Here is a 27,898-nt window from a genome sequence, read left to right as displayed (position 1 = left end):
GAACCCAGGGTAGAAAGGGGGAGCATGCTGGCACACTGTGGGGATTGCAACCAATCTCATAAAACAATGTGTGTATAAATTTTTGAATGAGAAATTAACTTGAGTTGTAAACTTTCACGTAAAGCACAATAAAAAGAAAAAACAAGACCAGACTTACTGGCCAGATGGAGTCTGGAGAGACCCTGTGACTACGGCCCCCAGACACCATTTTAACTCAAGACTAAAGTCACTTCTGGAGCTCACCGTTAGCCAAAGATTAGACAGGTCTATAAAACAAACAATAACACACTTGAGGAACATGCTTTGTAGTTCAATCGTGTATACAAGATGGACACACCATCCCCAAAGCAAAGATGAGAAGGCAGGAAGGGACAGGAGAGCTGGACGAATGGAAATGGGGAACCCGGGGTGGAGAAAGGGAGAGTGTTGACACATCTCAGGGTTGGCAACTAATGTCACGAAACAATTTGTGTATTAGTTGTTTTATGAGAAACTAATTTGCTCTGTAAACTTTTACCTACCCGTAACCCATTGCTGTCGTGTCGATTCTGATTCAAACCGACCCTATAGGACAGGGTAGAGCTACCTCATAGCGTTTCCACGGAGCGCCTGGTGGATTCGAACTGCCAACCTTGTGGTCGGCAGCTGTTAACTCTTAACCACTATGCCACTAGGGTTTCTAAACTTTCACCTAAAGCACAATAAATAAATAATAAAACCCAGTACCCATTAAGCGTTTTCTCCCCATTTCCTCATAATAGGCTTTTTTTTTTTTATTTTAATTGTGCTTTAGGTGAAGGTTTGCAGCTCAAGTTAATTTCTCATACAGGAGTTTATACACACATTGTTATGTGACCCTAGTTGGTATCCCTGTAATGTGACAGCACACTCCTCCTTTCCACCCTGGGTTTCTAATGTCCATTCAACCAGCTCCTGTCCCTTTCTGCCTTCTCATCCGGCCTCCAGACAGGAGCTGCCCATTTTGTCTCGTGTACCTCCTTGAACAAAGAAGCACACTCTTCAATGTAACAGACTTTTATCGAGCACTTTCTGTGTGCCAGGCACTGTTCTACATACTACACATGAATTTACTCATTTAATCCTCACAACAGCCCCAGGGGGCAGACATTATTACCCATTGTTGTGGAGTCAAATTCCGACTCATAGAGACCCTATAGAACAGAGTAGAACTGCCCATAGGGTTTCCAAGGTTGTGATTTTTACAGAACCAGACTGCCACATCTTTCTCCCATGGAGCAGCTGGTGGGTTCAAACTACCAACCTTTTGTTTAGCAGCTGAGCACTTAACCACTGTGCCACCAGGCTCGGTTTCCTCATCTGTAATTAGTATCCCCATTTTACAGATGAGGAAACTGAGCCTTAGAAAGGCTACGTAACTTGGTCTAGTCACACAGCTGGTTAGACAAACACAATCGACAGGTAATTATTGAGAATCTGCTATGTACGTATGTGCCAGGCCTGTGCCCGGTAACTGGGCATCCAGAGGTGATTCAAACAGACATGGCCTTGATTCTGAAATCGCTTCTGATGCAAGTTGAACAAATAGGTATTAATAACTACACGACTGCAAAGTGCTGGGAAAGAGCTGTATTTGGTGTGTGGGAGGGAGGTGAGTGAGGGAAGGGGGGACATCCAGGGAGGTTAAACTGAGGACTAGAGTGCTCTGCTGCTAACGGAGAGGTTGGCGGTTTGAACCCACCCAGCAGCTCTACGAGAGAAAAGACCTGGCAATCTGCTCCTATAAGGATAACAGCTTAGAAAACCCTCCGGGGCAGTTCTACTGGGTTCTATAGGACAGGGCTTCCAACCGTGGTTCAACCCCCTGCCGAGAATTTGCATTCCCATTCCAGATTTTCTGAGTCAGAATCTACAGTTTAACAAGATCCCCAGGTGATTGTATTTACTAAATCTGGTTTGGAAATGCAAATTCTCAGCAGGGGTTTGAAATGGAATATAGCCCCTTGGAAGCCCTGCTATAAGGTAGCTATGAGTCAGAAGCAACTCCATGGCACCTAATGACTACAGAGGAAGAGGAAGAACAGCTAGAAGAAGGAGTGCTGTGCTGGCTTGAAGTACATTCCGGGCAGAGGAATAGAATGTGTGTCAAGGCCAGAAGGGGGAGGAAAGAGAAGACCAGTCTGGCTGTGTGTGGCTGCTGCGGGAGAGAATGGCTGGATAGAGGCAAGGAGTAGTAGACAGGGGTTTGTCCCTTTGCAACAATGTCAGGGGTTTCAGATTTATTTCTAAGGGCAGTAGGGAGCCATAGATGGCTCTATCCCATCCACTAAGAGGGACATTACTAGTTCAACTCTCTGTGCATCCTGATTTCCAGGTTAGGGGGAGTTCTCTACGGCAGCCTCCATGTACTGACAACAGACCTGCTTGTCCTCCCTAATTGGACCTTGAGCTCCTGGGGCAAAGAACTCTGTCTTACTCACCTCGGTATCCCCAGGGCACACAGCACAGGGCCTGGCACTGAACTGAGTTGAATTAAGAAAAGAAGTTGTAGGCACTGAGAAGAGTACCCACCTACATCTGAGTGGTAATCCCTGCTTTGAAGGTTGAAACCCAGGCTATACCACTGTTTATCTCTGACTTTGAGCCAACCCCATTATGAGCCTTGTTTTCCTTATCTGTAGAATGGGCATAATCAAGGTACCTATCCCATAGGGCTCGAATGAGGAGCCCTCGAAAACATATATGGAAAGCGCTTGGCACTTTTTTGTGATTATTACAGCATACTGGTTAAGAACACAGTAAAGCAGAAGTCAAGAGAATGTGGATTAGAACCCAGAGCAAGGGGTCCCAAGCAAACAGTTTACCTCCTTGAGCCTCAGTTTCCTCACCGGTGATTTGGGATGAGGGATAATAATAGTTCATGTGGTTGTTGGGACAAGAAGCCCTGGCGGTGCAATGGTTAGCTCAGCTGCTAACGGAAAGGTCAGCTGTTTTAACCCACCAGCCATTCCGCGGGAGAAAGAGCTGGTGATCTATTTCCGTAAAGATTACAGTCTAGGAAACCCTATAGGGCAGTTCTCCCCTGTCACATGGGGTTCCCAGGAATCGGAATCCTCCCCGCCCCCTACTGCCCCCAACAACAACATGGTTGTTGGGAAGGTCCCATCAGCTAATGCACAGGAGGTGTTCGGCATACATATAAGAAAGATGGCTGCTATTCTTATTGCCCCTGAATAGAGGGCTAGAGACCCTTCACAGGTCCTGGACACAGCACGTTTTCCCAGACCGCTTCCTTCACTGGCCGCTCCCGCAGCGCAGAGCAACCCCCGGCCCGGCCTGTGGCCACGAGTGGGCGGGGCGATCTGGGGCCCGCCCCCTGAGGCGGGTGGGCGGGGCGAAGCGGGGCGCCCTGGCGCGCGCGCACGCGGCGGCCCCAGGTACGCGGACAAGATGGCGGCGGCAGTGGTCGACAGCGCGATGGAGGTGGTGCCGGTGCTGGCGGAGGAGGCCGCGCCGGACGCGGCGGGACTCAGCTGCCTGGTCAACCTGCCGGGCGAGGTGCTGGAGTACATACTGTGCAGCGGCTCGCTGACGGCCGCCGACATCGGCCGCGTCTCCAGCACCTGCCGGCGGCTGCGCGAGCTATGCCAGAGTAGCGGGAAGGTGTGGAAGGAGCAGTTCCGGGTGAGGTGAGCCCGCGGCCCCGGCCGCCAGCCCGCCCCGGCCCCGCCTCCGGGCTCCACGACCCTCCCCGCGTCCCCGAGCCCGCGGCCCGCAGTCCCGGCCCTGCGCCCCCAGGACCCCGGGCCTGCCGGGCCTCAGCCGCCCCCTCCCTCCCTGCGGCCGCCGCACCAGGACCCCACCCCCGGCCCCTTTCCCGCGGACGGACAGACAAACAAAGGCCTCCAGGCCGCTAGCCCCGCGGGTCTACGCCGCTGCGGACCCTCCGGTGCCCAAATTGCGCATCTGGAAGTGCCAGCAGACTGGCCCTCCATGAAGGATGACGATGGCGGTGTCACCGCTAATCCAGTTTGCGCGCTTCTTTTGTGCCCGAGTCTGTGCTAAAATGTTTACACGGATCGGGGAACGCAGTGGTCCTAACAGCCCTTGGAGGAAGCGAGCGCAACATCCCCTGGTTGTTCGTTGAGAGCAGATTTCAATGTTGGACCCGGGATAAAATCTCGGCCCTGCCACTTACTCGCTCATGACCTTGGGAGAAGTGACTTCCCTTTTTCTGAGCCTTATTCGTGGACTTTTGAATGGTGATGATAATGAGACCTGCCTCTTAGAGTGGTTTCTAAATAAGATGATGTGTGGGAAGCCCTTACATTAGGGCCCAGCTCTTAGAAGGCGCCCAATACATGTTACTTGTTGTTATTGTTGGTGCTACTATTGTCCCCATTTTATAGATGGGGAATGGAGACAGCAGTGATGTCACTTCGCCAAGGTCACACCAGGAGTGAGTGCCTGAGTGCGGCCCTGGTGGAGGTTTGAATTAGAGCCAGGGTCCCTTAATCACTACTGACCCATACTGCTGCCACCCAGGTTCCCCAGGCTGCCTTTGCAATCCCAAGTCTCTTAAGCTGAGAGGGTGTTTCTCTCCTTGTAGGTGGCCTTCCCTTATGAAACACTACAGCCCCACCGACTACGTCAATTGGTTGGAGGAATATAAAGTTCGACAGAAAGCAGGGTTAGAAGCCCGGAAGATTGTAGCCTCATTTTCAAAGAGGTTCTTTTCAGAGCACGTAAGGATCCGTTGATGGAGTACTAACCCTTTGCCTGGTAGTCCTGTATGTCTGGGTCTGTAGGAATTAGCTCATCCAGTTCTTTTTGATTATCTTCCTTTTCAGCTCTCACAAGCCCAGACTCAGATGGCTCCAAGAGTCATTGTGTGCTTTTCCTGCTATCCACCAACATGAAGTCATTTGTCCCTGCTTGACAAAAGCGTTACTTTTCTAAAGCCAGAGAGAGAATGGGGATGGAGGCGGTAGGGAGGGGGACACGAAGCACAACGTGGAGGGACTCCAGATTGGCATTATTGCTTGTCAAATGGGTTGAACATGTTTTTTGCAGTCTCCTCGTAATTTGGGGGATCATCGATGATTGAGCACTACAGATTTCCACCAGTTGTTTTTCCAGAAGGGTGGATGAAATTAATTGGGTTCTCCTCTCTGGCTTTGCAGATTCTAACCGTTAGTGAACTGCTTTGTTTGTTTAAAGTAACAGAAGGATTAAAAGCTATACATAAATCAGTTATTATTCCCGCAATAAAATTATCTTGCAATCATTATTCCTTTTAAGTTTAAAAAAAAAAAAATTGCTGAAATGCGTGGTTTTTTGTTGTTTTTTTTTCCCCCTTCTTCAAGATGTCTCGTGAAATTTCTCTATCACTAGCTCCTAACTCATACCTTTTTGAAACTCAGGAAAATAACCCACAGCGATATTATAAATTCACCAAACTGTTAGATAATTTATTTCAATTTGGGCTCTAGACACAGAGCCAATCTAATTTATTTTACTATCCCGATTTACTGAAGATTAATTCCTATTTTCTAAGTTTTTATTGCTGCTAATTGAGTTCATAAATTTGAAGTGTTTTGAAGACTTCAAGTTTTGAAAGGAGAAATTTGAACTTTGGGCAAATTTCAACTTCCCCCATGGAAACTAGAAATAGATACTCTCTAGTATAATTCACTTCCATAAATGTTGATTTATATTAGAATGAACAAAATTTAGTTCCACTTTGGAGAAGCCACGACCTGGCTGAAGGCACTCATCATCAGAAATTTAAGTTCTGGCTGAAATGGATTTGTGCACACATGTATCTCTCTGCTATGTGTTTGATGCACTTGGCCATGGGTTACTAGTTTACAGCCTCAACGTCTAGGCCAGCTGGTTTTGTGTTCATTTTTAACAGCCTGTGCGTTTCTGTGATGATGATGACTTACCGTTATCGTTAGACCTGAAGCGAGGACTTTGAATATAGCAGGAGTATGCTTAAAACCGATGGATGGGTGCGTGCTCACTGTGGTTCAGGACCCTGTGTTCTTAGCACGCACCCAGGTTGATCTGAAACTTCCTGGCTACTTTCAAAAAGAAAAGTGGTGGAAGTAATAGAGTATTAAACTGAGGGGGCCTTACAGCTCACATGTAATATCACCTCCATTTACAAAGGAGAAAACAATGTTAAGGAAGTTGCCTAAAGTGCTCTTCTTATCTCTCTAGCCTGCCCCTCCTAGTTGACTACGATGTAGAAGGCTGGAAATAGTTACGTTGAATTCTGAGATTTTGTGTTTGTAGTCCCCCTGTGAGAGCGATCTAATTTTCTTCACCTTAAAACAGTTTCAGAAATTTCAGTCTGTGAAAACATAGTTAATATACAAGTAACAGCAAGATCTGAATATATCATTGTTACTTTCCATGTGCGGTACAGTGGATGGTACAAGATAGTGGGGGGCACCTATTTCCCCTGTTTGTGAAAGTGAACATCTCTGTTTGCCACTCAGATTTGTGTGTGAGGGACAGCTAAATCCTTACTCTGTATTGAGGCCTACTTGTCTGTCTGCTTCATAGGTCCCTTGTAATGGTTTCAGTGACATTGAGAACCTTGAGGGACCAGAGATATTTTTTGAGGATGAGCTGGTGTGTATCCTAAATATGGAAGGAAGGTAAGACACAGCTTTAGGAAGAATTTGTTCATTTGTTGTAATAATGAATTTGTACGTGCCTGAACCCTGGGACATGTATTCCAGAATATTTCATGCCTTGCCATATTTACCTTTTTTTTTTTTAAAGTTGTCGTGTCTATAAGGTAAATATGCCAAGATGAGTGATATTTAAAGAAACCTTGCAAAAAAGTATTTGGAAAAGAAAAGGGAATTGATATTTAGCCCCTACTCCTGGTCAGGCCATTAAGGAAACTTTGGGTAGTATAGATCATCTTTCCTTTAATATCAGTAAGATACCTGGTCGCACAGTGGGTCAGCACTCGGCTGCTAACTGAAAGGTTGGCAGTTCAAACCCGCCAGCTGCTCTGCAGGAGAAAGATGTGGCCGTCTGCTGCCATAAAGATTACAGCCTAGGAAACCAGATGGGGCAGTTCTGCTGTGTCCTGTAGGGTCGCTATGAGTAGGAATTGATTGGACAGCAGCAGATTTTCCTTTAATACCACCTCTACACCTACCACCACCAAATTTACCTGTCATAAATTTAATCTTTTTATTGTTTTTAAAATAATTTCTTAGGCATGTTTTAATTTAATGAATTTTTTATTTTTAATTTCTAAATTTTGGTGAAAAATAATCTTCCTTTGACTATGCACATTGTAGACACTGGGTGGGGCCTTTCTTTTATCTCCCAGTTAGTAGACAGTGTTACAGCGGTTCTGTCCTGACGAGGAAACCCCTTGCTGTCCAGTCGATTCCAACCCAGAAGCATCTGTTCTCTCTTTATTGTTGCTTAAAATTGTTTATGCTTTATGTTTGCTGCTGCAAGGGTTAATTTCCAGGTTACCTAAAAGGTGACCTGGCTTCCAGCTTAGCTTACCTGTGAAAAAAGATTTCCTGCTCTAAAAGTTCTGAGAGCTTCACCAGTGATACAAGATCACCGGAAGACTAGTTCAGCATCTTCCTAAAGAGAAGTCTTTGTGCGCTCTTTAAACCTCGATCCAAAACCACCCCCTGAGATCACCTTTTAGCAGAGAAGCAGAGGAACAGAAAATAAAGGGTATTACCTGTTAGATCGGTACTCTACTAAAAAAAAAGCAAAAACCTGTATGAGTTCAAAAAGCCAACATGTAATTCACAGCAAAGATGAGAAGATAAGGGGGCAGGGAAACCAGAGCACTGGAAATGGAACAACCGGAACACAATTTAAGAGAATGTTGACACAGTGTAAAAAGTGTAACTAATGTCATCGATCCATTTGTGTAGAAATCGTCACAGGGGAACCTAACCTGCTGTGTAAACTTTAAGCAAAAGCGCAATAAAATGTTATTTTTTAAAAAAAGAGAGAGAGATCATTGTGAAATACCTCACAAACAGGTATACAATGTTTTTGTTATTATGGTTAAGGTGGTGTAGGAGGGAGAGATACGTACTAGTGGAAAAGCTGTAGGGGAGGAAGACGTGTTACTGTTCTAGGCCTTGGATGAGTTCAGATGCAGTGGTGTTCTTCCATTTCTGTTTTGGTTTATCTATAAATGAACTGAAGTACGGTCTAATGGTATTGTGCAGCCTTAAAAATAAAAGCTGACTTGCCTTTTTGACATATATCTGTATGTACTCTTAAATACCTAAGTGTGGTTATATACATACTGGGTTTGTTGGTTGTTTTGGTTCTATATTTAGTGCAGGCTGTTGTTTCTCAAGCTGCTGCTTCCTGCCTCACCCTCCCTCCATGTGCGTTGGTCTCCCCTACCCCAACCCCTGTAACTGTTGGTAAGGACCTAGGTTATGTTCTCCCATGCCGAGGTCTGAGGAGAGGGGGGTCATTATTTCACAAAATCGAGATCATTTAGTTGATATTTTTCTATATCTTTTATTTTTCTTATTTAACATTAAAAATTTTTTTTTTAATGTTAAATAAGAAAAATAAAAGATACAGAAAAGTATTACCTTCTGAAAATCTAATCAGCTGGTAAAATTCAAATTAGTTTTTGTTAATGACTACATACTATTTGGTAGTATATACCATGATTTAATCATTGCCTTATTGAAGGACAGAAACCCTGGTGGCATAGTGATTAAGAGCTACGGCTGCTTATCAAGAGGTTAGCAGTTCAGATCCACCAAGCGCTCCTTGGAAACCCTGTGGGGCAGTTCTACTCTGTCCTTTAGGGTCGCTATGAGTCGGAATCAACTCGATGGCAACAGGTTTGGGTTTGGTTTTGGTCATTGAAGGCCGTCTACTTTCTTCCCCATTTTGTGAATAGTGATATTTCTAGTAGTGTCATTTCTCAGTAATAGATTCCTGGGAGTGGGTTTCCTAGCGGATGATAGAATGTTATTGAAGAACAGAAAATAAGACATAGCCTGTCCTTGAATAACCCACTGCCTTGAATGGGAAGCTTAAAAATGCCAGTTCTCCCAAAATTAATACATAAAGCGAATACCGTTACAATTAGGATCCCAACAAGATTTTTTGGGGGGGAGTAAGTTTCTTTTTTTTAAGGGTTTGGTTGGTTTACTCGGATAATCTTGTCTTAAAACTTACACAGAAAAATGAATTTTCAGGAAGAACCAAGAAAAAAATTTTTTTTGATTCTCTTAATGGGGAACTTGCATCACTAGATATTGGGACATAAGGACGTATTACAAAGCTCCTATAATCAAAACAGTGCAGTGGTTAAAGAAAAATCGCCACTTCAGTTTCAAAGGATAACTCAGAAACATGTCCCAGAATAAAAAAGTAATGTATTTAAATTCATAGGGTGAAAGATGGGTTATTTAATAAATGTTACGGGGCATATGGAAACCCTGGTGGCGTAGTGGTTAAGTTCTACAGCTGCTAACCAAAGGGTTGGCAGTTCAAATCGGCCAGGTGCTCCTTGGAAACTCTATGGGGCAGTTCTATTCTGTCCTATAGGGTCCCTATGAGTTGGAAACTACTCATTGGCACTGGGTTTGTTTGTTTGTTTTGGTACTGGGCATATGGAGCCCTGGTGACACAGTTGGTTAAGAGCTTGCTCCTAACCAAAAGGTCAGCAGTTCAAATCTACCAGCTTCTCCTTGGAAACCCTATGGGGCAGTTCTACCCTGTACTATAGGGTCCCTATGAGTTGGAAACGACTCAATGGCACTGGGTTTGTTTGTTTGTTTTGGTACTGGGCATATGGAGCCCTGGTGGCACAGTTGGTTAAGAGCTTGCTCCTAACCAAAAGGTCAGCAGTTCAAATCTACCAGCTTCTCCTTGGAAACCCTATGGGGCAGTTCTACCCTGTTCTATAGGGTCGCTGTAAATCGGAATCGACTCGGCAGCAGTAGGCTTCGTCTTTGATTTTTACTAGACATAACTGAATATCCATCTGGAAGAAAGTAAAATTTGCACGATGTACAAAATTAAGTTCCCGAGGATTAAACGACTTAAATTTAAAAATCACCACAATGGAAGTTCTGCAGGTGAATAGGAGGCTTCATGTACAATCTGGGGAGGCCCCCTTAACAAAGTCACTAACCCATTGAAACCACAATAAAAAGAACTCATAAATTTCTAAGAGGGAGTAGAGAAGTGTGCAAAGGATGGGAGAATGACATCCCCAAGAGCAAATCCAAGTAGCTAGCAATCATGTAAAAGACCATTAAATTCTCTATTTAAGGAAATGTTAAATAACAATGAAAAACAGCTTTTTACCTATCAGATTGGCAAAAAAAAAAAAAAAGACGAACTATGCATAGCCAATAAAAATGTGCATCGTTACAATCCTTGTAGAAATAAATATCATAAATATGTTACCCTTTGGCCTGACACAACAAAACAGGGTTGTTCATAAAGGATACGGAATGCTCTCATATTTGTAATCATTTTGGGGTGCTGGTTTTCATGAAGGACCCTGTTCGTATTCACTCCTGGCCAGTGCTTGTGGTTTGGCTGTGGAAAGCATAGGAACAAGAAAAGTAGTTTCCCTAACTGCTGAAACTCCTTCCCTGGATATTTGAAAACTATTTGCCTATATAATGTTCTTAGTGTTCTTAAAAATCAGTACATCCTGCAACAAAGATTGTAAGGACATATGCTGTACCCAAGAAAATTGACCCAAAATGACCAAAATTGAGACATATTCTGGTAAAATGACTGACTTCTAAACAGTACAGAAAAGTCCTTTGGGCATCCAATAAAGAAAAATGACATCACTCATAATGGAAAGAAAATAAGGATTTCTTCCAGCTTTTCAGTAGCAATGCTCTATATCAGTGGAGAAAGGAATAACATATTTAAGATACTCAAGGCTGAAAAATATCAGCCAGGTATTTTTATATCCAGCCAAACTGCCTTCCCAATATAAAGGCTGAAGACAAACTTATATCAGCTTGCAATACCTGGGGGGCTCTTGAGTCCTTCCTGAGCAATCTGTTAGAATATGAGCCTCAAACAACCAAAATAACCAGAGAGACATTGACATTAGGATTGGTGGTGAGCATTAAATATGTTTACTTGTAGAATTAAATCTAAACGAGAGCTGTAGGGGAGGAAGTACTGGATGTATTGGCTGTAGGTCTAATAATGTAGATACAGTACGATTGTTTTAAAAACAAGCAGAGAATGTGGGGTGGACATATACAAAATATTTAGCTGTTTTCAGGAGTCATTATGGTAGTGAAACTATTGATCTTGTTATTCTGAAACTGGTGTGTGTGTATGAGAGAGATGTGAAATTAAGCAAACGAGTAATTATGTGGTATTCTACGTCTGTCACCTCTCCTACCCTAGGAGAACCAGGATTCTCCTGGAAGAAAGACAATACAGATATAAGACAGAAGAAGGTAAAAACCATGTAGTTCTGAATTTAAACTGTATCAGTATGAACTCAAAGTATTTTGTCTTTAAATATAATAATCAAATCCATTGTCATTGAGTTGATTCCCACTCATAGTGACCCTACAGGACAGAGTGGAACTGCCCCATAGGCTTTCCTAAGCTGTAGTCTTTATGGGAGTGGACTGCCACGTCTTTCTCTTGAGGAGCCGCTAGTGGGTTCGAACCACCAACCTTTCAGTTAGCAGCTGAGCGCTTAACCACTGAGCCACCAGGGCTCCTTTTCAATATACATGTATGATGTGTTATATAAATATACATATAGGTGTATTATGTATATATGTATACACACACATTAGACTTAACTAGCCCTGTCCCCTGAAAATGTCTACAAACAGCAACCAACTCATTAGAAATAATTATTCCCTAACAACAAAATTGTGGACTTAATACACCATTTCCCACCAAAAGAAGCCAGTGATTTGCAGAAATGACTGATTCTAGGTCCTGGTTAAGAACTGTAAAAGATGAGCCTGGATCATTTTGTTGCACCAGATAGCAGGGAAGCTCCCTGAAGTTCACGTCAGAAGTATTCAGGGTCCAGCATGCAGAGGCTTCCATTGGCAAACATGTGACATGTCAAACGTCAGTGTGAATAATTGGAATGGATTGAAACACATCAAGTGTATTTAACTCCATGAGTTTGTAATGATATTTAGAACAGTAGCAACTATTGGTCACCTTTGGAAGATAATAGAAACTGAAATCATTATTTTGAAAATTGGTCAATAAAAAGAAAGAGATGAGCATTTATCCTGCCCTTCTATACCACCAGGGGACCAAATAGTAGATAAAGTTTCACTTTATAGAGGTATTCCAGCTGATGGATGAAGAAGGAATAATTTATTTAGAATGTCACCGCTTTGTAACCCCTAACTGATTAGTGGACTTGAGCAGTGAGTAGCAGTGGCTGCTAGCATCACAAAGAGAGACAATCAGGCCTTATTGGAAGACTGATGGAAGAGCACACTACCACCTGTGAAGTCCTTGTGCCAGATAATGCACTGTGAATTGGATCAAACCTCTGCACCCAATTTACAGGAAATCAGAAGACAAGAACATGTTAAGCTGTGCCATGTGGACGCAATCAGCAGTTCCCAACTGTGGGCAACTACAGGTCAAAGAACCTGGTTTCCTGAAAGTGCAAGGGGGAAAAAGCAAAGACGGAGGGGGATCCCTTAGATAAGACATTGAAATGGACTAGTCTCGAGTGTTTAGGGATACACATTTGGTGATAAAACCATAAAGAAACTCAAGAAGGTGATTACGACAGAAGTGTTGGTCGTGGTGACTGTGGAGGTCAGGAGGGGGCCCATACAGGGCTTCTGGGATGTCCATAAAGATCTGTTTCTTGGCCTGAGCGTTGGAACAAGGGTGTTTGCGACTCAGATTGAGAAGGAGGCAAAACATAGCTCTGTTGGTTTTCTCTTTTCGTTACTGAAAAGTGGGGTCCTTAGTTTCTTCATCAAGTCAGACAGATCAGTTACTCACCGTCTCCCTCCACTCCCCATAATCCCCATGTAGTTTCGGGAGACCTAGAAAAAGATTTAATTCACTCAGCAAGTATTTATTGAGTGCCTGTAGTGAGCCAGATGTAGTTCCCTGGGAATACAGCAGTGAACAATGCAAACAACCCTGCCCTCAGGGAGCATACATTCTTTGGGGAGATAAGCACTAAGCACAATAAATAGAATATATCATGCTGGAAAATGATAGATTGAATAGAGAAGTAGTAGTCAGGGAAGGGAACAAGGGAGTGGGGGCTGGTGGGTGTAATTTTAACTAGGGTAGGGGGCCTTATTCAAATTGACGTATGGGATGAAACCTAAAGGGAGGTGACGCAACAGACTGCAGATCTACAGGGAGAGAGTGGTCCAAGCGGAGGGAACAGACAGTGCGAAGGCATAAGGTGAGCACCAGCCAGGCATGTTGACAGAACAGTGGGGAAGCCAGTGTGACTCCAGTGGTTGACCTGGGGGGTAATAGGAATTGAGGCGAGGGCGATAATGGGGTGAGAGTTCGAAGGGCCTTTTAGAGGTCATTGTTAGATCTTGGGCTTTTATTTTGATCGAGGTGGGAAACCACTGGAGAATTTGAAGCAGAGGAGAGTGCGACCTAACGTTTTAACTGGAGCCCTCTGGCTGCCATATTGAGAATGGATTGTCGTGGGGCAAGCTCTGAAGCAGGAGGCACAGTTAGGAGGATGTTGCTATAACGTAGACAGAAGACGCTGGTGGCTTGGGTGAGGGCAGTAGCAGGAGGTGGTGAGAAGTGTGCGCATCTCTGATACGATTTGAAGGTAGAGCTAATAGGGTTGGCTGATGGATTGAAGGTGGCTTATGAGCGAAAGCAGGGAGTCTAAGGCTGACTCCCAGGTTTTGGACCTGATTAGAATAATGGAGTTGCTTTATCTGAGACGGAGATGACTACGGGAAGGGAGGTTTAAGGTGCTCCCCAGATATCCCAGTGTGCTGCGGAGTAGGAGTTGCATATGCAGTCCTGGCTTGCGGGGAAGGATCTGGACTGTAAAATGAATCGGGGCTTGTCAATGTGCATGGTATTTGAAACCCTGAGAGTAGATGAGGTTAGCGTGGCAGTGAGTATAAATGGACGAAAAAAGAGGTGCAAGGCCTGAGCTCCCCAGAGAACCAGAGGAACCAGCAAAGGCTTTGAAACACCTTACAGCCATCTCCTACAATTCTCCCAGCTCACCTGACTTCTCAGACTTCTCTTTCATTTCCTTTTGCAAAACCAAACCCATTGCCATCAAGTCAGTTTGATTTATAGTGACTCTATAGGACAGAGTAGAACTGCCCCATGGGGTTTCCTAGGCTGTCAATCTTCACAGGAGCACATCGCCAGAGCTTTTCTCCAGTGGAATGGCTGGTGAATTCAAGCTACCAGCCTTTTGGCTAGCAGCTGAGCACTTAACCACTGCACCATCAGGGCAGTGATTAAGATCTCAGCTCCTCTACCAAAGGTAGGCAGGTAATCTGAAGTCAGACAGGTAACAGTTACTCAAATTTCAGTACAGCTCATTTAGTGTTCTATTACAAATACAAAGTCCTAAATTGTACTACTTCCTTCATAGTAAGTACTGTATCATCATAGACCGGTTCTGTTTTTCTCGTTAAGTAGACTCTACCATGGTATTACAGGTGTGAAATAAAAAAAGAATTGAAATTTTCTAACCTCAGTTGTTACTGACTTGGCTTTTTAATGTTTGTTTGCTTTCGTAGAAAAGCTCTGACCTGGAAATATTACGCAAAGAAAATTCTTTATTATCTACGACAACAGAAAATTTTAAATAATCTCAAGGCTTTTCTTCAGCAGCCTGATGACTATGAGTCGTATCTTGAAGGTGGGTCCTTTCCCATACACGTGGACAACACTGTTGCCGTAAGGAGCTGAGTCGTCTTTAAGATCAGTAGTGGAAACCCTGTCCCTGACGGTAAAGCAGGGGGGAAAAACTCCGCTGCGTGGGCTTCTGAAAGTTGAGTTGTACGGTCTGTTAAATTTTGAGCTAAGAGTCTGTCAAAATCTTTATTTTCATTGTTGTTAGTTGCCATCAAGTCTGCTCCGACTCATGGCAACCTTACGTATAACAGAGCGAAACGCTGCCCAGTCCTGTGCCATCTTCACGATCGTTGGTATGTTTGGGCCCATTGTTGTGACTGTTGTGTCAGTCCATCTCATTGAGGGTTTAGACTGTATTTTCTAAAGGTGTTTTATTGGTTCAGAACACAAGACTGATACTTCGTCTAAACCCAGTCATCTAGTGAGGTTAATTCCCTGTTTTTCTAAACTGTGAAGCATCATCTCCAAGCCAGAAAGAAATGTATCCAGTTCTGTGTCCATGTGACCTTGAGCAAATCCCTTAATCTCTTTGAGCTCAAGTTTAATGAGGACCAAATGTTCTTGTGCCTCAGTGAGTCTGCTCACTGAGAATGAGAAATGAGGAGGATGAAGTTGAGTAGACAGGTAAAATGAAGGAAATAACTTTTTGTTCCTGCTAAGTTGAATAGGAACAAAATGTGACTTATTTTTTTAAACTATTTTTGACTCCTAGAATATTACACAAACACTCCCGTAGCTAATTGTTATGAAATAAGGGTATTTCCATTTTAGTCACTTTCCTTCCCTTCTCCTGGTGATTTACCCAATCTGTTAATTTTTGTCTTCCCATTGCTTCTCATAGTCCTGTCTCCATTCTGTTACTGTTCCTGTCCAGACCATCACCACTTCTCCCTGCAGCAGCTTCCTAAGTAAATATACACCTTCACAGTCCTCACCCCTTCAGGTCAGCCAGCACACCAGGGTCAGTTCCGTCTGAAACCCGGCTTTTCCACCACCCCCTGTGAAACCTGCAGTGTGGCCAACTGATTGCCTTTTCTTACAAGATCTCTGCCTGTTTTTTAGTGCCCTCCGTAGTCTGGTCCTACCCCCAATGCCACACCCTCTCCCCATTACTCTCCGGGATGTTCCATCTGCCACAGCCAGGCCATCGTCCTCACTGGAGCCCTACAGATATTTCTGGCTTCACATCCTCATTTGTAGCAGCCCTCTTCTTAACAGTTCCCTCTCAAAACTCGTCCTCACCTTTCAATGGTCAGCTCATGTCTCACCTCTTCAATTAAGTTTTCACTGACAACTCCAGCTGGCCTCAGAGCTACCACAGGAATTCTTGGTAGTAACTCCCCTTACACCATTTCTGTTCCGTGTGTGTATATTTTGTTCCTCCAGCTAGTCACTAGGTTTCTCACGCGCAGAGGCTTGGGGTAATAATGGCTATTTATTTTACAATGCCTAGTGCAGATTCTTGTCGATGGTATGAAATTCTCATATCATCCAAAAGGAAACGGAAAATTGGTTTCAGTTTTATTAAAATAAAATATCCTCAAAGCCCGTAAACCGAACCTGTTGCTGTCAAGTTGATTCTGACTCATATCGATCTTATAGGACAGAGCAGGTTTTTCCAAAGAGCAGCTGGTGGATTTGAACTCCTGACCTTTTGGTTAAGCAGCCAAGCTCTTAACCACTGTGCCATTGGTCCAGAATATTCTCACCACCCTGAAATCCTCTATACGAGTGCTAGGTTTGAGAATCGTATCTTCTCTTATTCCAGTCAGGAATAGTTCAACAAGCTTTTTTTTCTGTAGCTTGTTTAGGAAAACATGTGATTCATTTTGTAAATACATAGTTGCATTATTATTTTCAAATAACCCATCAAATCAGTCCAGTAGGTGTTGGGAAGCCACAGAAGGTTTTGAAGTAGTTGAATGAATGAAAGTAGGCTCCAGGGGTTGAGTCCTTGGTGACGGACTAGAATAAAGCCAGTGCCCTTGATGGAGTCCAGAAATTGTAGTATTAGGAAGGGATAGGCTTTAGAGAAGTGCAGCACAAATTCCCTCATCCTACAGATGGGGAGGACTCCTTGAATGGTATAAATGGTTAACCTGCTCAGCTGCTAACTAGGAGGTTGGTGGCTCGAGTCCACCCAGAGACATCTTGGAAGAAAGACCTGGGAGTTTCCTTCTGAAAAATCAGCCACTGAGAGCTCTGTGGAACACAGTTCTACTCTTGACACGTGGGGTCGCTATGAGTTGGAATCGACTTGTCAGTAACTGGTACTGACACGGGGAAACTTGGGTCCAAGAAGGCCCAGGAGTCAGTTCCTGGTAAGTGGCAAAGTCGGGACTGGGACCGTGGTCTCTTGACCCCCATTCAGCTGCTTTCAGCTTCTTGGGGTGTTGGTGTAGGAGTGAAGATCCTGAATTGGTTTGTGACCTCGTGAATTTACAATGACTAGATTTCCCAAGTGAAAACGTTTTCTAATCAAGCGATCAAGTTAGCCCTCAGTCACTTGTTAAGAAATTACATAAGGCAGTGGAGAGTGGTGGTTTTCAAAAGAAAATGTCTCCAGAGGGCTTTGAACGTCTTCTTGGCTTCAGGTTCCTGAATGGAACTGTTTATCTAATTTGAAAGTAGGGTTATTGTCTCAAGTCCATTTACTATTTCACCCTTGAGATGTATAATTTGTTGAAATGGCATATCCTGTCACTGACTGATTTCACCTGCTTAAAGTTGAAATCATGTGTTATGCCATCATGTTTTGAGAAATGTTGGATTTTGAGCTATGAGAGTTATGGGGAGAGTGACGTAGCTTGAAAAGATCTTTATAGCATTTGTTTCTCTTTGTAGCAGAATGTGGGGCTAAGCCATACATCGTGAAGTTTTTTGAGTCCGTGACTTCTGAGATGTTTTAGGTTATTTAAAAAAAAAAAAAAGTGAAGTGAAAGTTCCTTTGTTGTGAAAATTTTTATAGTCGCTTCTCAGTATATTAGCAGGAAGTTCTGGTGTCCGAAAGATGAAGCTTTTCTGGTGGAATGGTGTGGAGACCCCCGGAAGGCTCGGGGTGTCGGGGGTAAACTGGGGAATGGTATGGAGAGCCACGGACGGCTCGGGGTGTCAGCGGTAAACTGGGGAATGGTGTGGAGGGCCACGGACGGCTCAGGGTGTCGGGGGTAAACTGGGGAATGGTGTGGAGGGCCACGGACGGCTCAGGGTGTCGGCGGTAAACTGGGGAATGGTGTGGAGAGCCACGGACGGCTCGGGGTGTCGGGGGTAAATGGTAGGTCATTAAGGGCAAAGAATAAGAGTTCATTTCATTCTCGTTGTTGTGTGTTCACTTTCAGGCGCTGTGTATATCGATCAATATTGCAACCCTCTTTCCGACATCAGCCTCAGAGACATCCAGGCCCAGATCAACAGCATCGTAGAACTTGTTTGCAAAACTCTCCGGGGCATAAACAGTCGCCACCCCAGCTTAGCCTTCAAGGCAGGTGTGGAATGGCTCACAGATCCAGCCGTACTTGGAAAAGAGAGTGGAGTTGGTCACTCTGGGAGGCTCTGTAGTGTCGTTCCTATTACGTCACGAAGAAGGTGGTTGATGACATAAGCAGCCACCTTGCCTGGATAATATATATAAAAAAGACTGTAAATACGTAGTCTCTTCTGCTCCCTAGGTTGGCAACCCTTGACTAATATTGTGAGGAAACTGCCAGTGTCTGCATGTCGTGGGCAGCTTGGGGCACTGGTCATGAGCTTTGTTTGCTTGTGTCCTCAGACTAGATCTCTGTGTTTCAGGCGAATCCTGCATGATAATGGAGATAGAACTCCAGAGCCAGGTGCTGGATGCCATCAACTATGTGCTTTATGATCAGCTCAAGTTCAAGGGGAATCGAATGGACTACTATAACGCCCTAAACTTATATATGCACCAGGTAAATGTCTGTGTCCTGAATTTGGGGAGAAAACACATCAGCTGAGAAACCAGGACGAAAGAATGACATTCGTTTGCAATGTGCCGTGTTTGTAAATAGCGCATGACATATACTTTTGAATCTCTCCAAAGACTTGTGAGGTAGAAGGTAGTTTTCACCCAATTAAAATAACCTAGTCCAGTAAACCAGGGTGAAGTGCACAAGTATAAAGTCATGTGGCAGGTTATCCTTTAAGTTGTTTACACAGAAAACAAAAAGACCCAGAGTGTCCTTTGTTGTAAAGCTTTAACTCTTCCAGTGCTGCAACATATCAGTACTTAAGATTGTTGAATAAATGGGTGTTTTTACAGTGATACCTGGGAGAGCCAGAACTCGACAGGACTGCCTTGTTTTTCCAGGTCGCACAATTTTTCCGCCTTTGACAGGGTGCAGTCTTACCACTTTTCTTTCACTCTCTGTTAGTGGAAAATATTTGTGTTTTCCTTCTCTAACAGGTTTCCACCTTACACAGGTTCTGGCTCTCACAGGTTTTACTGCGTATCTGTTTTTAAGCTCATCTCTGATAGAGTGTACAGTTCTTGAGGGCAAGTGCCATGTCTTTTTCATCTCTGAGTGTCCGTCAGAACTCTTTTGTCTGTACTGTGGGGATACCGATGAGGATTTTATCTGTTTCGCCAGCGTATTATCAGTTTCAGAACCCTTGAGGTAAAATCCTGACTAGAAGTAGATATCTCTCTGACTCAGTTTGGTCAGCTTGTATCTTACGGGCACTAAACTGTGAGACAGGTCAGGTTTTGCCTGTTGCGTTGGCTGTAGAAAGGCGAGACAAAGTCTGTGGCCTAGCGACATCCAGGTTACACGTCTTCCGTGTTTTTTATTTGCTGCCTGATTTGGCCCCATTCTCATATTTACCCTGAGGCTGTTTTATCTTGCTGTATTTTACACGCTTTTCCTTAAAGTGGCCTTAACTTTCTGGAAGACCAGCTATCGGTTGCCGTCGAGTTGACACTGACTAATGGCGACTTTGTGTGTGTCAGAGTACAGCTGTGCTCCCCAGGGCTTTCAGTGGCTGATGTTTCGGACGTGTTTCACCAGGCCTTTCTTCTGAGGAGTCTCTGGGTGGACTCGAACCTCCAACTTTTTGGTTAGCAGCTGAGTGTGTTAACCGTTTGCACCATGCAGTTACTGAAGGAGGGCCTAAATTTGTAAAAGACCAGAGAGTAACTTACAGTTTCTGTCATAACTTGTAACTACTCAGTTCTGCCATTGTAATGGGAAAGATGCCGCTGATAATACAAAAACAAGTGTGGCTGTGCTCCAATAAAGCTTTTTATGTGGACACTGAAATTTGAATTTCATGTAATTCTCACGTCACAAGCTATTCATCTTTCAATTGCCTTTTTCAACCATTAAAAATTGTAAAAACTCTTTTTTATGAAGACTGAACCAGAACAGGCGGCAAGCCACTGAAGCCTCAAAACCAGCCGTCATGCCTGACAACATAGGTGCCCAGCAGATTTGTCTTCTTGAAAGTGTGAGAATGTATAGTTTATCTCTGTGAACCGAAAGCATTTTTCTCCTTTAGGTTTTGATCCGCAGAACAGGCATCCCAATCAGCATGTCTCTGCTGTATTTGACAATTGCCCGGCAGTTGGGAGTCCCTCTGGAGCCTGTCAACTTCCCAAGTCACTTCTTATTAAGATGGTGCCAAAGTGCAGAAGGGTACGTATGTAGTGACTGGTCCTGAGAATTCGTTCCCTCTATGCTAAGAGAAAGACTGTTTTTCAAAATTAAATTGGCTGTAACCAAACACAGGTTAAAAATCGGACTAGGGTGGTGATGGGATTGCTTCTTATCTTGACTGAATTAATGTCAGTGTCCTCACTGAGATGTTGTACTTTAGTTTTACAAGATGTTAATATTGGGGGAAACTGGGTGAAGAGTACTCAGGGTATCTGTGTTTTTTCTTTAAGCTGCATACGAATTTACAATTATCTGAAGATAAAAAATTTAATTAAAAAGAAATTAGGTCTGTCCTATACAACCAACTGGTGCCCGACTACCACCACTGACTGGTCTGACAGGGATCACAGTAGAGGGTCTTGAACAAATCTGAAGAAAAATGTAGAACAAAATTCTGACTCAAAAGAAGACCAGACTTACTGGCCTGACAGACTGGAGAAACCCCGAGCATATTGGCCCCTTAACAGCGATTTAGCCCATTAATGAAGTTACTCCCTGAGGTTCACCCTTCAGCCAAAGATTAGACAGGCCCATAAAACAAAAAGAAACTAAATAGACACACCAGCCTAGGGGCAACGACTAGAAGGCAGGAGGAAAGGGGACAGGAAGGGTGGTAATAGGGAGCCCAAGGTCGAGAAGGGAGACTGTTGACATGTCACGGGGTTGTTAACCAATGTCATAAAACAATATGTGTAGTAACTGTTTAATGAGAAGCTAGTTTGTTCTGTAAACCTTCATCTAAAGTTCAATAAAAAAAAATTAAGTCTTCAAGATCTTATGTGTATCTCAAAGTCCCTTTGTTCCAAAGCAGATAAGATCAAGAGTTCTTAAATTTTTCTTTCCATTCTTTTATAAATTCTCTCTCTCTCACATACACACACACACACCCACACCCACACGAGACAGAGAGAAAGGTCTTCCTTAATGTCCTTTGTAAAGATCTTATCATTTCCTACATATTTATTACTTTGCTACATCTATTCCTAGGTACCTGGATTTTTTTGTTGCCATTGTAAGTAGTAATTTTTTTTTTAATTAAACGTTTTCTAAGTTTCGATGGTGTACAGGGATTCCGTTGATATTCAGATAGAGATTTCATAGTCAGCACTGTGCTAGATAGTTTATTAGTGCTAATCATTTGTCAGCTCTTGGCTTTTCAATGTAAACAATTATATTGTCTATGAACAATGACAGTTTCTTGGTTTCTGGTCCTTAACGTGTTTTTGTTTCTTTATCTGACTCTACTGGCTAGGTCCCCTTGTACAGAGGTGTATAGAAACAGTGGTAGTGGGCACCCTTGTCCTGTGTCTGACTTTAAATGGCACCATTGCTTTATGACCCTAAACAGAAGGCTTTGACCATTTTACTGTCAAACATGGTGTTTGGGGGCAGTAGTCTTCATCAGGGTTATTGAAGCTGTCCTCTAAATTCTTGAGTTCCCTACAGGTTATTAACTATTAGTTTTTTTTTTCCCAAGATTTCTGTATCTATTGGAGTAATCATTGGATTTTATTTTACTCTACATGTGCTAAAATAGATTTTTTTTAAATGTTCAGTTATCTTTTGGGGGGGGTCCATGGAACTTAATCGTATGTACATTTATTAATATGTTCTTGCATTTGATTTGCCCTCAGAATTTTTGCATTATGCTCGTAAGTGATCTTGGCCTGTAATTTTTTGTTTTTTTTAGTATCCTTGGAAGGTTATCCTAGCCTCATAAAAAGAGCTGAAGAGCATTCAGTACTTCTAGAACTGTTTGTGGAAGTCTTATACCCTTGCTAAAGGTGCACTATAAATGTGACATAAGCGTGAAACCTGGATGGCTTTTTGGCAATGAGAGAAGGTTACATGATTTGCTGTGGACTTAAGATCAAAGGAAAACAGTTGCTCAAAAGAAACACAGTTATCCCTGAAACAAAGACCCAACTAAACCCTTAGTCCATCAGCCCCCATAGAGAGCCCACTTGGTAATGCAAAGAGAGCTGACTTCGCGTGACCGTGCCTTTCAGTTCTGCTCAGCACAGGCCAGTCACACTGTGTGGGAGCATGGTTCTTGGAAAGCTACTCCTCAGAGGAGCAGTGGGGTCAAGTACAGGTGCGTAGCTTTCTGTGGCCTAGAGAGGGCTCTTAACCTGCGTCCATGGCTGGGCTCCAGCAGGTCTGTGACCACCTAAACTAAGCGTGTCAGCAGACCTGAGTACAGGGTCCTCCAGGCCATCAGACAGGCCTGGGATCCACAGATGGTTAAGTGGTGCTAATCTATAGATTCTTAGACTCTCAACTGCACTTCTGATGGATATTCCTGGCCCTGAGGTTTGAACCTGTCTCCCTAAGAAGACTACATCAGGTAGGTGCACGTCAGTGCTGTTTCTTAGGTGCTCATGAACCTCTGGTCTTTCCACAGCAGAGCATGTGTAAAGGGTCAGATTTTAAACTTTGCATAAGGCCTTGTTATTTTAAGTAGAAATCGTACTGTTTTCAGAGCTTTTGGATTGAGCTCCTTGCTAGAGAAATTTAAAACACTGACTTGTTCCGTTCCCCCCTAAGATTTGCCTAACTGTGCTCTTTTGCTAGGGCGACACTAGACATCTTTGACTACATCTACATTGATGCTTTTGGGAAAGGCAAGCAGCTGACAGTGAAAGAATGTGAATACCTGATCGGCCAGCACGTGACCGCCGCCTTGTACGGGGTGGTCAACGTCAAGAAGGTGCTGCAGCGAATGGTGGGAAACTTGTTGAGCCTGGGAAAGCGGTGAGCGCTCTGGTTTTTCTAACACTTCCGCAGAGGGCGTGCTGTCAGAGGCTTCAGTTGTCTTCCAGAGAAAGTGATTTCATGAGCTGCCCTGCAAGACAGGAAACCAGCAGATGCTGGGTAGCGCAGTTGGGATGTCTATAGCTGTCTGCCCGCCACAGAAGATACCTGTTGCCAGTGGCATAATGCTGTACAGGGTTGAGATGTACTCAGTGACTTTTCTCTGAGATCTTTGCAGTGGACTTAGGTTCTTTTCTGTGTAAATACTGAAACCGTTCCTCACTAGCAAGAATCTCTTAGGTAGCAGAGGTTAGTTTTAGGAGGCAGGATGTTCTCTTGCCCAGTGTTTTGTCATCTTTTAACTCATAACTTTTCTATCACTTAGACAAAAACAGGTAATAAAAATCTGACACGGTTTTGCTTCTGATTCCAAGGAAATTTGTCCTAAAAGGGAAATAGAAGGATTTGTAGTAACAGTTTTCTGCTATCAGCATTCACTTTTAACTATGTAGAGTGGTATTGGGGGAGCTTCTTAATGAAATCACTTTAGTGTTTTAATTTAGTGCCCATCACCTAAGTGGGGTACAAGATTTATATTTATTGTGTTTTTTTTTTTTTTTTATTAAGAGCATTTTAGCTATTTGCTGAACAGAATCTTAGAGGAAGTATCTGAATGAAAACTTTTGGTATCCATGTCAATGACTTTCATAATTCAGGCGTTGAAAAAGAGTCTCGGCTAAAAAGCAACCAGGCTAAGACAGAGATTCCTCTTGCCCTGCTAGGGAAGGCATCGATCAGTCCTACCAGCTCCTGAGAGACTCACTGGATCTCTACCTGGCAATGTACCCGGACCAGGTGCAGCTTCTCCTCCTTCAAGCCAGGCTTTACTTCCACCTGGGAATCTGGCCAGAAAAGGTAATTATCTTACCTTGATGCCTTGCACTTGCCTTAGAGAGGGAACTCAGATTGTTGCTGAACTAGCAGGCGGCTATTCCAACCAAGTCTGCCCTTGTACTAACGTGGGGGCTGAACACACATGGATCCAGCCTCCCAGTCTTGACCAATCAATTAAATTTTGTTCTGTTTCCTTTAATTCTAATGAAAATTGGTTATACTGCCAGAAACTGTCAGTTCTTGTTAAGCTTGGCCCTTTGAACTCCAGAACCAGAAAGCTGGTAGCCTCTGCCCCACCACTCACCTCCTGAGGCATGCGTTTTCCCTGAGTCACCCTCACTCAGCAAAGAGAAGCAGAGATTAAAATGTTCAACACCCAGCTGTGCCATCAGCGACTGAGTTGCCGGTATATAAATACGTAAGGAAAATGTGGATTTTAGGTGTGTTCAGGCCCAGCCACAGGACGCGCTAAGGGCTGATTATGTCTTTAGAAACCACTGAGTTTTGATACCGTTTCACTTGAATTTTCTCTTTCATAACGGCCCTGTTGGCCAGCAGCAAGCACTTTCAGAAGGCCACACATTTGAGCTCAGAGCTGCTCATCAGTGAGCTGGGGACGCAGCAGATGTGTGCACACAGTTGTGCAGGATAAGGCTGTGCAGAGCCAGCTGCACGTCGCCACCCCGCCCTTGGTTCCCTCCAGGAGCCTGTTGATCATTGCGTTTGTGGAGAACAGCTTGGTGGGAGAGCTTCATTCTGAGCTCTCGGGGATATTACCATAAAATCATCTGCCCGTGTGATTAGAGTGTGGTAAACTCTTCCAAGAGAAAGTAAATATTCTCAGTGACTCGACATGGCTTGGATGTAAATCATCTCATTAACTCACAGCTTCAACCCTCTAAAATAGTTCTAAGAGAGGATGCATCCGTGGGAGAATCCCCAGGCTCCTGTCTTAAGAAGAGCTGTGAGAAGTAGCCTAGAAAGCAAACGTCTTTCCAGAACAGTCGTGTGATTTGGTGGAGTAACTGAACAACTGGGCTCTCTGTTGAAGTTACCACCTACTTTTAGAGCTCCGTTGTCCAGGAGTTAATAGTGCGTTCCTGTTTTTTCATTTATCTACTTATTTATGATAACCACGATATGTATTACAAGTTCCTGTTACCTTTACTTTATTAGATTTGTTGAGTTTCATGATGATACGTGAAGTGCAGAGACGCTAATTACCACGGCCAGGTCTCTCCCACAGCCAAGGCAGCATGGCATTAGAGCCCACCCGCTCTTCACACCAGTGGTGCAGTGGGCTGAGGCAGGGCTGTTTCTGAAGAAGCCAGCAGACAGGAGCTCTTTCTCCTTCCTGCTGCCAAGCCCGCACACTTGCTTGGATCCACAGGAATCCTTTTCTTCTTTCTCTACATTTCAGTGGATAGGGGGCCCCTCTTCTTTACCAAGGCAACCCTCTCTTCCCCCTGTGCTCTGGACCCCAGCCCCCCTGCCTTTTCTTAGACCACTAAATTTTCCATTATTTCTTCTCCTGTATCTTCAGCTTCCTGTTTCTGTTGTCTGAGTGCCAGCATTAAACATACTCAAGTCTCTCTCATCTTCGGGGGGCGGGGGGAACAACACTCCCATGACTGCCCTCCCTACACTCCCCTCATTGCCCTCTGGGTCCCCCTTATCCTCCTCCCCTGCAGTTAAATTCTTACATGCTGTCCATGCGTGAGGACCGCCCTGCTCGCCTCCCACTCACTCCTGGGAACACTGTGATCTGGTTCCCACCCAGTTCCCACACAACCTCCACTGGAAGTGCGAAGCACGCCAGTGACCCCTTGTGCTAAAACCGTTCTCCTTGTTGCTAAAGCCAGTAGTTGCTCTTCTTGCTTTATCTTAACTTGACTACCATGGTCCACTCCCTCTGTACAGCACGCTCCCCTGGCCTCTGTCTCAGGTTCTCACACTCTTGCTGGCACCTGGCCTGCTCCTTAGGGGCTCTAGACTGCAGGGTAGTTTCTAGACTTCTTTTTACTGTGCACCTTTCCCTGGGTGAGTTCATTTGTGCTCCTTGCTTCAGTTACCATCTCTTCGCTGGTAGCTTCCAAAATCTTTGATCTCTTGCCTAGACCCTGGAGCCCAATGCCTCCTACAGATCTGTACATGATGATGGCATAGACCTCCTGCTTAGGCTCCTTCCCTTCGTTCTTAGACCCCTGTGGCCAGAGTGATCTTACCAAAATGCCAATTTAATCATGCTACTTCAGGCTTACAACCCTCTCAGTGGCTCCCTATTGCCGTAGGATCAGGCTCATGCTCTTCAGTACAGCTGTCTAGATTCTTGATGGTCTGGCTCTGCCTGCCTGGCCTTTCTCCTCTCTCCCAGATGTCCCTTTTTCACAGCTATGTCTTCTGTCTGCCCATGCCCTCTCGCTTCAGGCCTTTGCACGGCTGCAGCTCTGCCTAAGACGCCTTCCCTCAACTCCATTTACCCAGCTGACTCCTGCTGAGCCGTCAGCTTCAACTTTGGCCTCCCCTGAAGCCCTTCCCTGGCCCCTGCACACTAGGTGGGGTCCTCCGGCTGTGCTCTGTAGCCTCCCTGTGCTTTCCCTTTCACAAGACTTAGCCTGTTTAACTGTCCTCCACTAGATGCATGTTCCTTCAGGACAGGGGCCATATCCCATTTTGTCCTTTACTGTGGCTGTTCCCCATACTGCCAGCACAATTCCTGGCACACAGTAGGTGCTCCAAAAAAAAAAATTTTTTTTTTTTTTTTAAAGAATGAATAAGAAACAACAACTTCATCGGAGATGAATAAGGGAGAAGGCTCAAAGAGGATATTCAGGGTTTCTGACGAGGGAGACTGCTCGTACCACTTTAAAAGTGGGTATTTGGAGACAGGGCTGTTTCAGGGGAAGGAGAGAGTGCTCAGTTTGGGGTACGCTGAGCTCCACGTGACCTGGCTCCCTCACCTGCTGATGTCCTCTAACATTTGGCAGTGATTCCACCCCAACGTCAAAGCTGGTAGCTGAAGCCCCAGAAGTAGAAGAGGGAGCTCTAAAGGTAGACAGAGCCTTAGAGGAAACCAGAGCAGGAGCCAGCAAAGTATGGCCTCAGGGCCAAAAGCACCTGTTTTTGTATAAGTTTTGTTGGAAGACTTCCAAGCCCACTTGTTTACATATCGCTTACAGCTGCTTTGAGCTACAGTGGCATAGTTGACTCAGAGACCATATGGGCCACAAAGTGGAAAATATTTACTCTCTGGCCTTTACACAAAAGTTAGCTAACCCTTGGGCTAGAAGAAGAGAACCAGTACAGGGAAGGGCTTCATGGCTTAGACCACCTGTTCTAAGATTGCTGCCCCAAAGTTGGGGGAGACTCAGGATTCTAGGCCGTAACTGCTGCGTGGGAGGCAGCATGGTCCCCAGCTGTCCGCACTGTTTTCAGGCACACACCGGGCCCACTTCCCAGCGCCTTCTCTCCGCCCTCCCTTCCTCTGTCAGCCACATATCAAGGGGAGTAAGGGATTTCTCCCTGAACCGTGTCTCCTCCTTTGATACTCTGAGCTGAAGGCTTTCTTTGTGCTTTTAAGACTCCAAAGTTGATCTGTTTTCAGTATCTGGTGTGGGGCGGCTAGGAAAAGAGGGGAAGCTGTGTGGTGACTATAGCAGCGGTGTAGGAAAAGTACCGAGTTGGAACTGTATGGGAAGCATGAGGGAGGCCAT

The 27,898-nt window shown here is 44.5% G+C and overlaps 1 protein-coding gene across 4 annotated transcripts in view; it reads left to right on the top strand.

Annotated features, from left to right (window-relative positions):
* The first annotated feature begins 3,395 nt into the window (after positions 1–3,395).
* FBXO21 (F-box protein 21) overlaps positions 3,396–27,898 on the top strand; it is a 42,754-nt gene continuing 18,251 nt past the window's right edge. For all 4 annotated transcript variants that reach the window (XM_049865550.1, XM_049865549.1, XM_049865551.1 and 1 more), the window contains exons 1-9: positions 3,396–3,668; positions 4,589–4,724; positions 6,553–6,647; positions 14,751–14,872; positions 18,207–18,353; positions 18,658–18,794; positions 20,380–20,516; positions 23,112–23,291; positions 24,074–24,206. In XM_049865550.1, coding sequence (XP_049721507.1) covers positions 3,430–3,668; positions 4,589–4,724; positions 6,553–6,647; positions 14,751–14,872; positions 18,207–18,353; positions 18,658–18,794; positions 20,380–20,516; positions 23,112–23,291; positions 24,074–24,206 — 1,326 coding nt within the window. In that variant the 5' untranslated portion in view covers positions 3,396–3,429. The remainder of the gene's footprint in view (positions 3,669–4,588; positions 4,725–6,552; positions 6,648–14,750; positions 14,873–18,206; positions 18,354–18,657; positions 18,795–20,379; positions 20,517–23,111; positions 23,292–24,073; positions 24,207–27,898) is intronic.

Source organism: Elephas maximus, chromosome 22 (genome assembly GCF_024166365.1).
Source record: "Elephas maximus indicus isolate mEleMax1 chromosome 22, mEleMax1 primary haplotype, whole genome shotgun sequence".
Classification (NCBI taxonomy): domain Eukaryota; kingdom Metazoa; phylum Chordata; class Mammalia; order Proboscidea; family Elephantidae; genus Elephas; species Elephas maximus.
The sequence above is the reverse complement of the archived record's forward strand: the minus strand, read 5'-3'. Positions and strand labels throughout refer to the sequence as shown.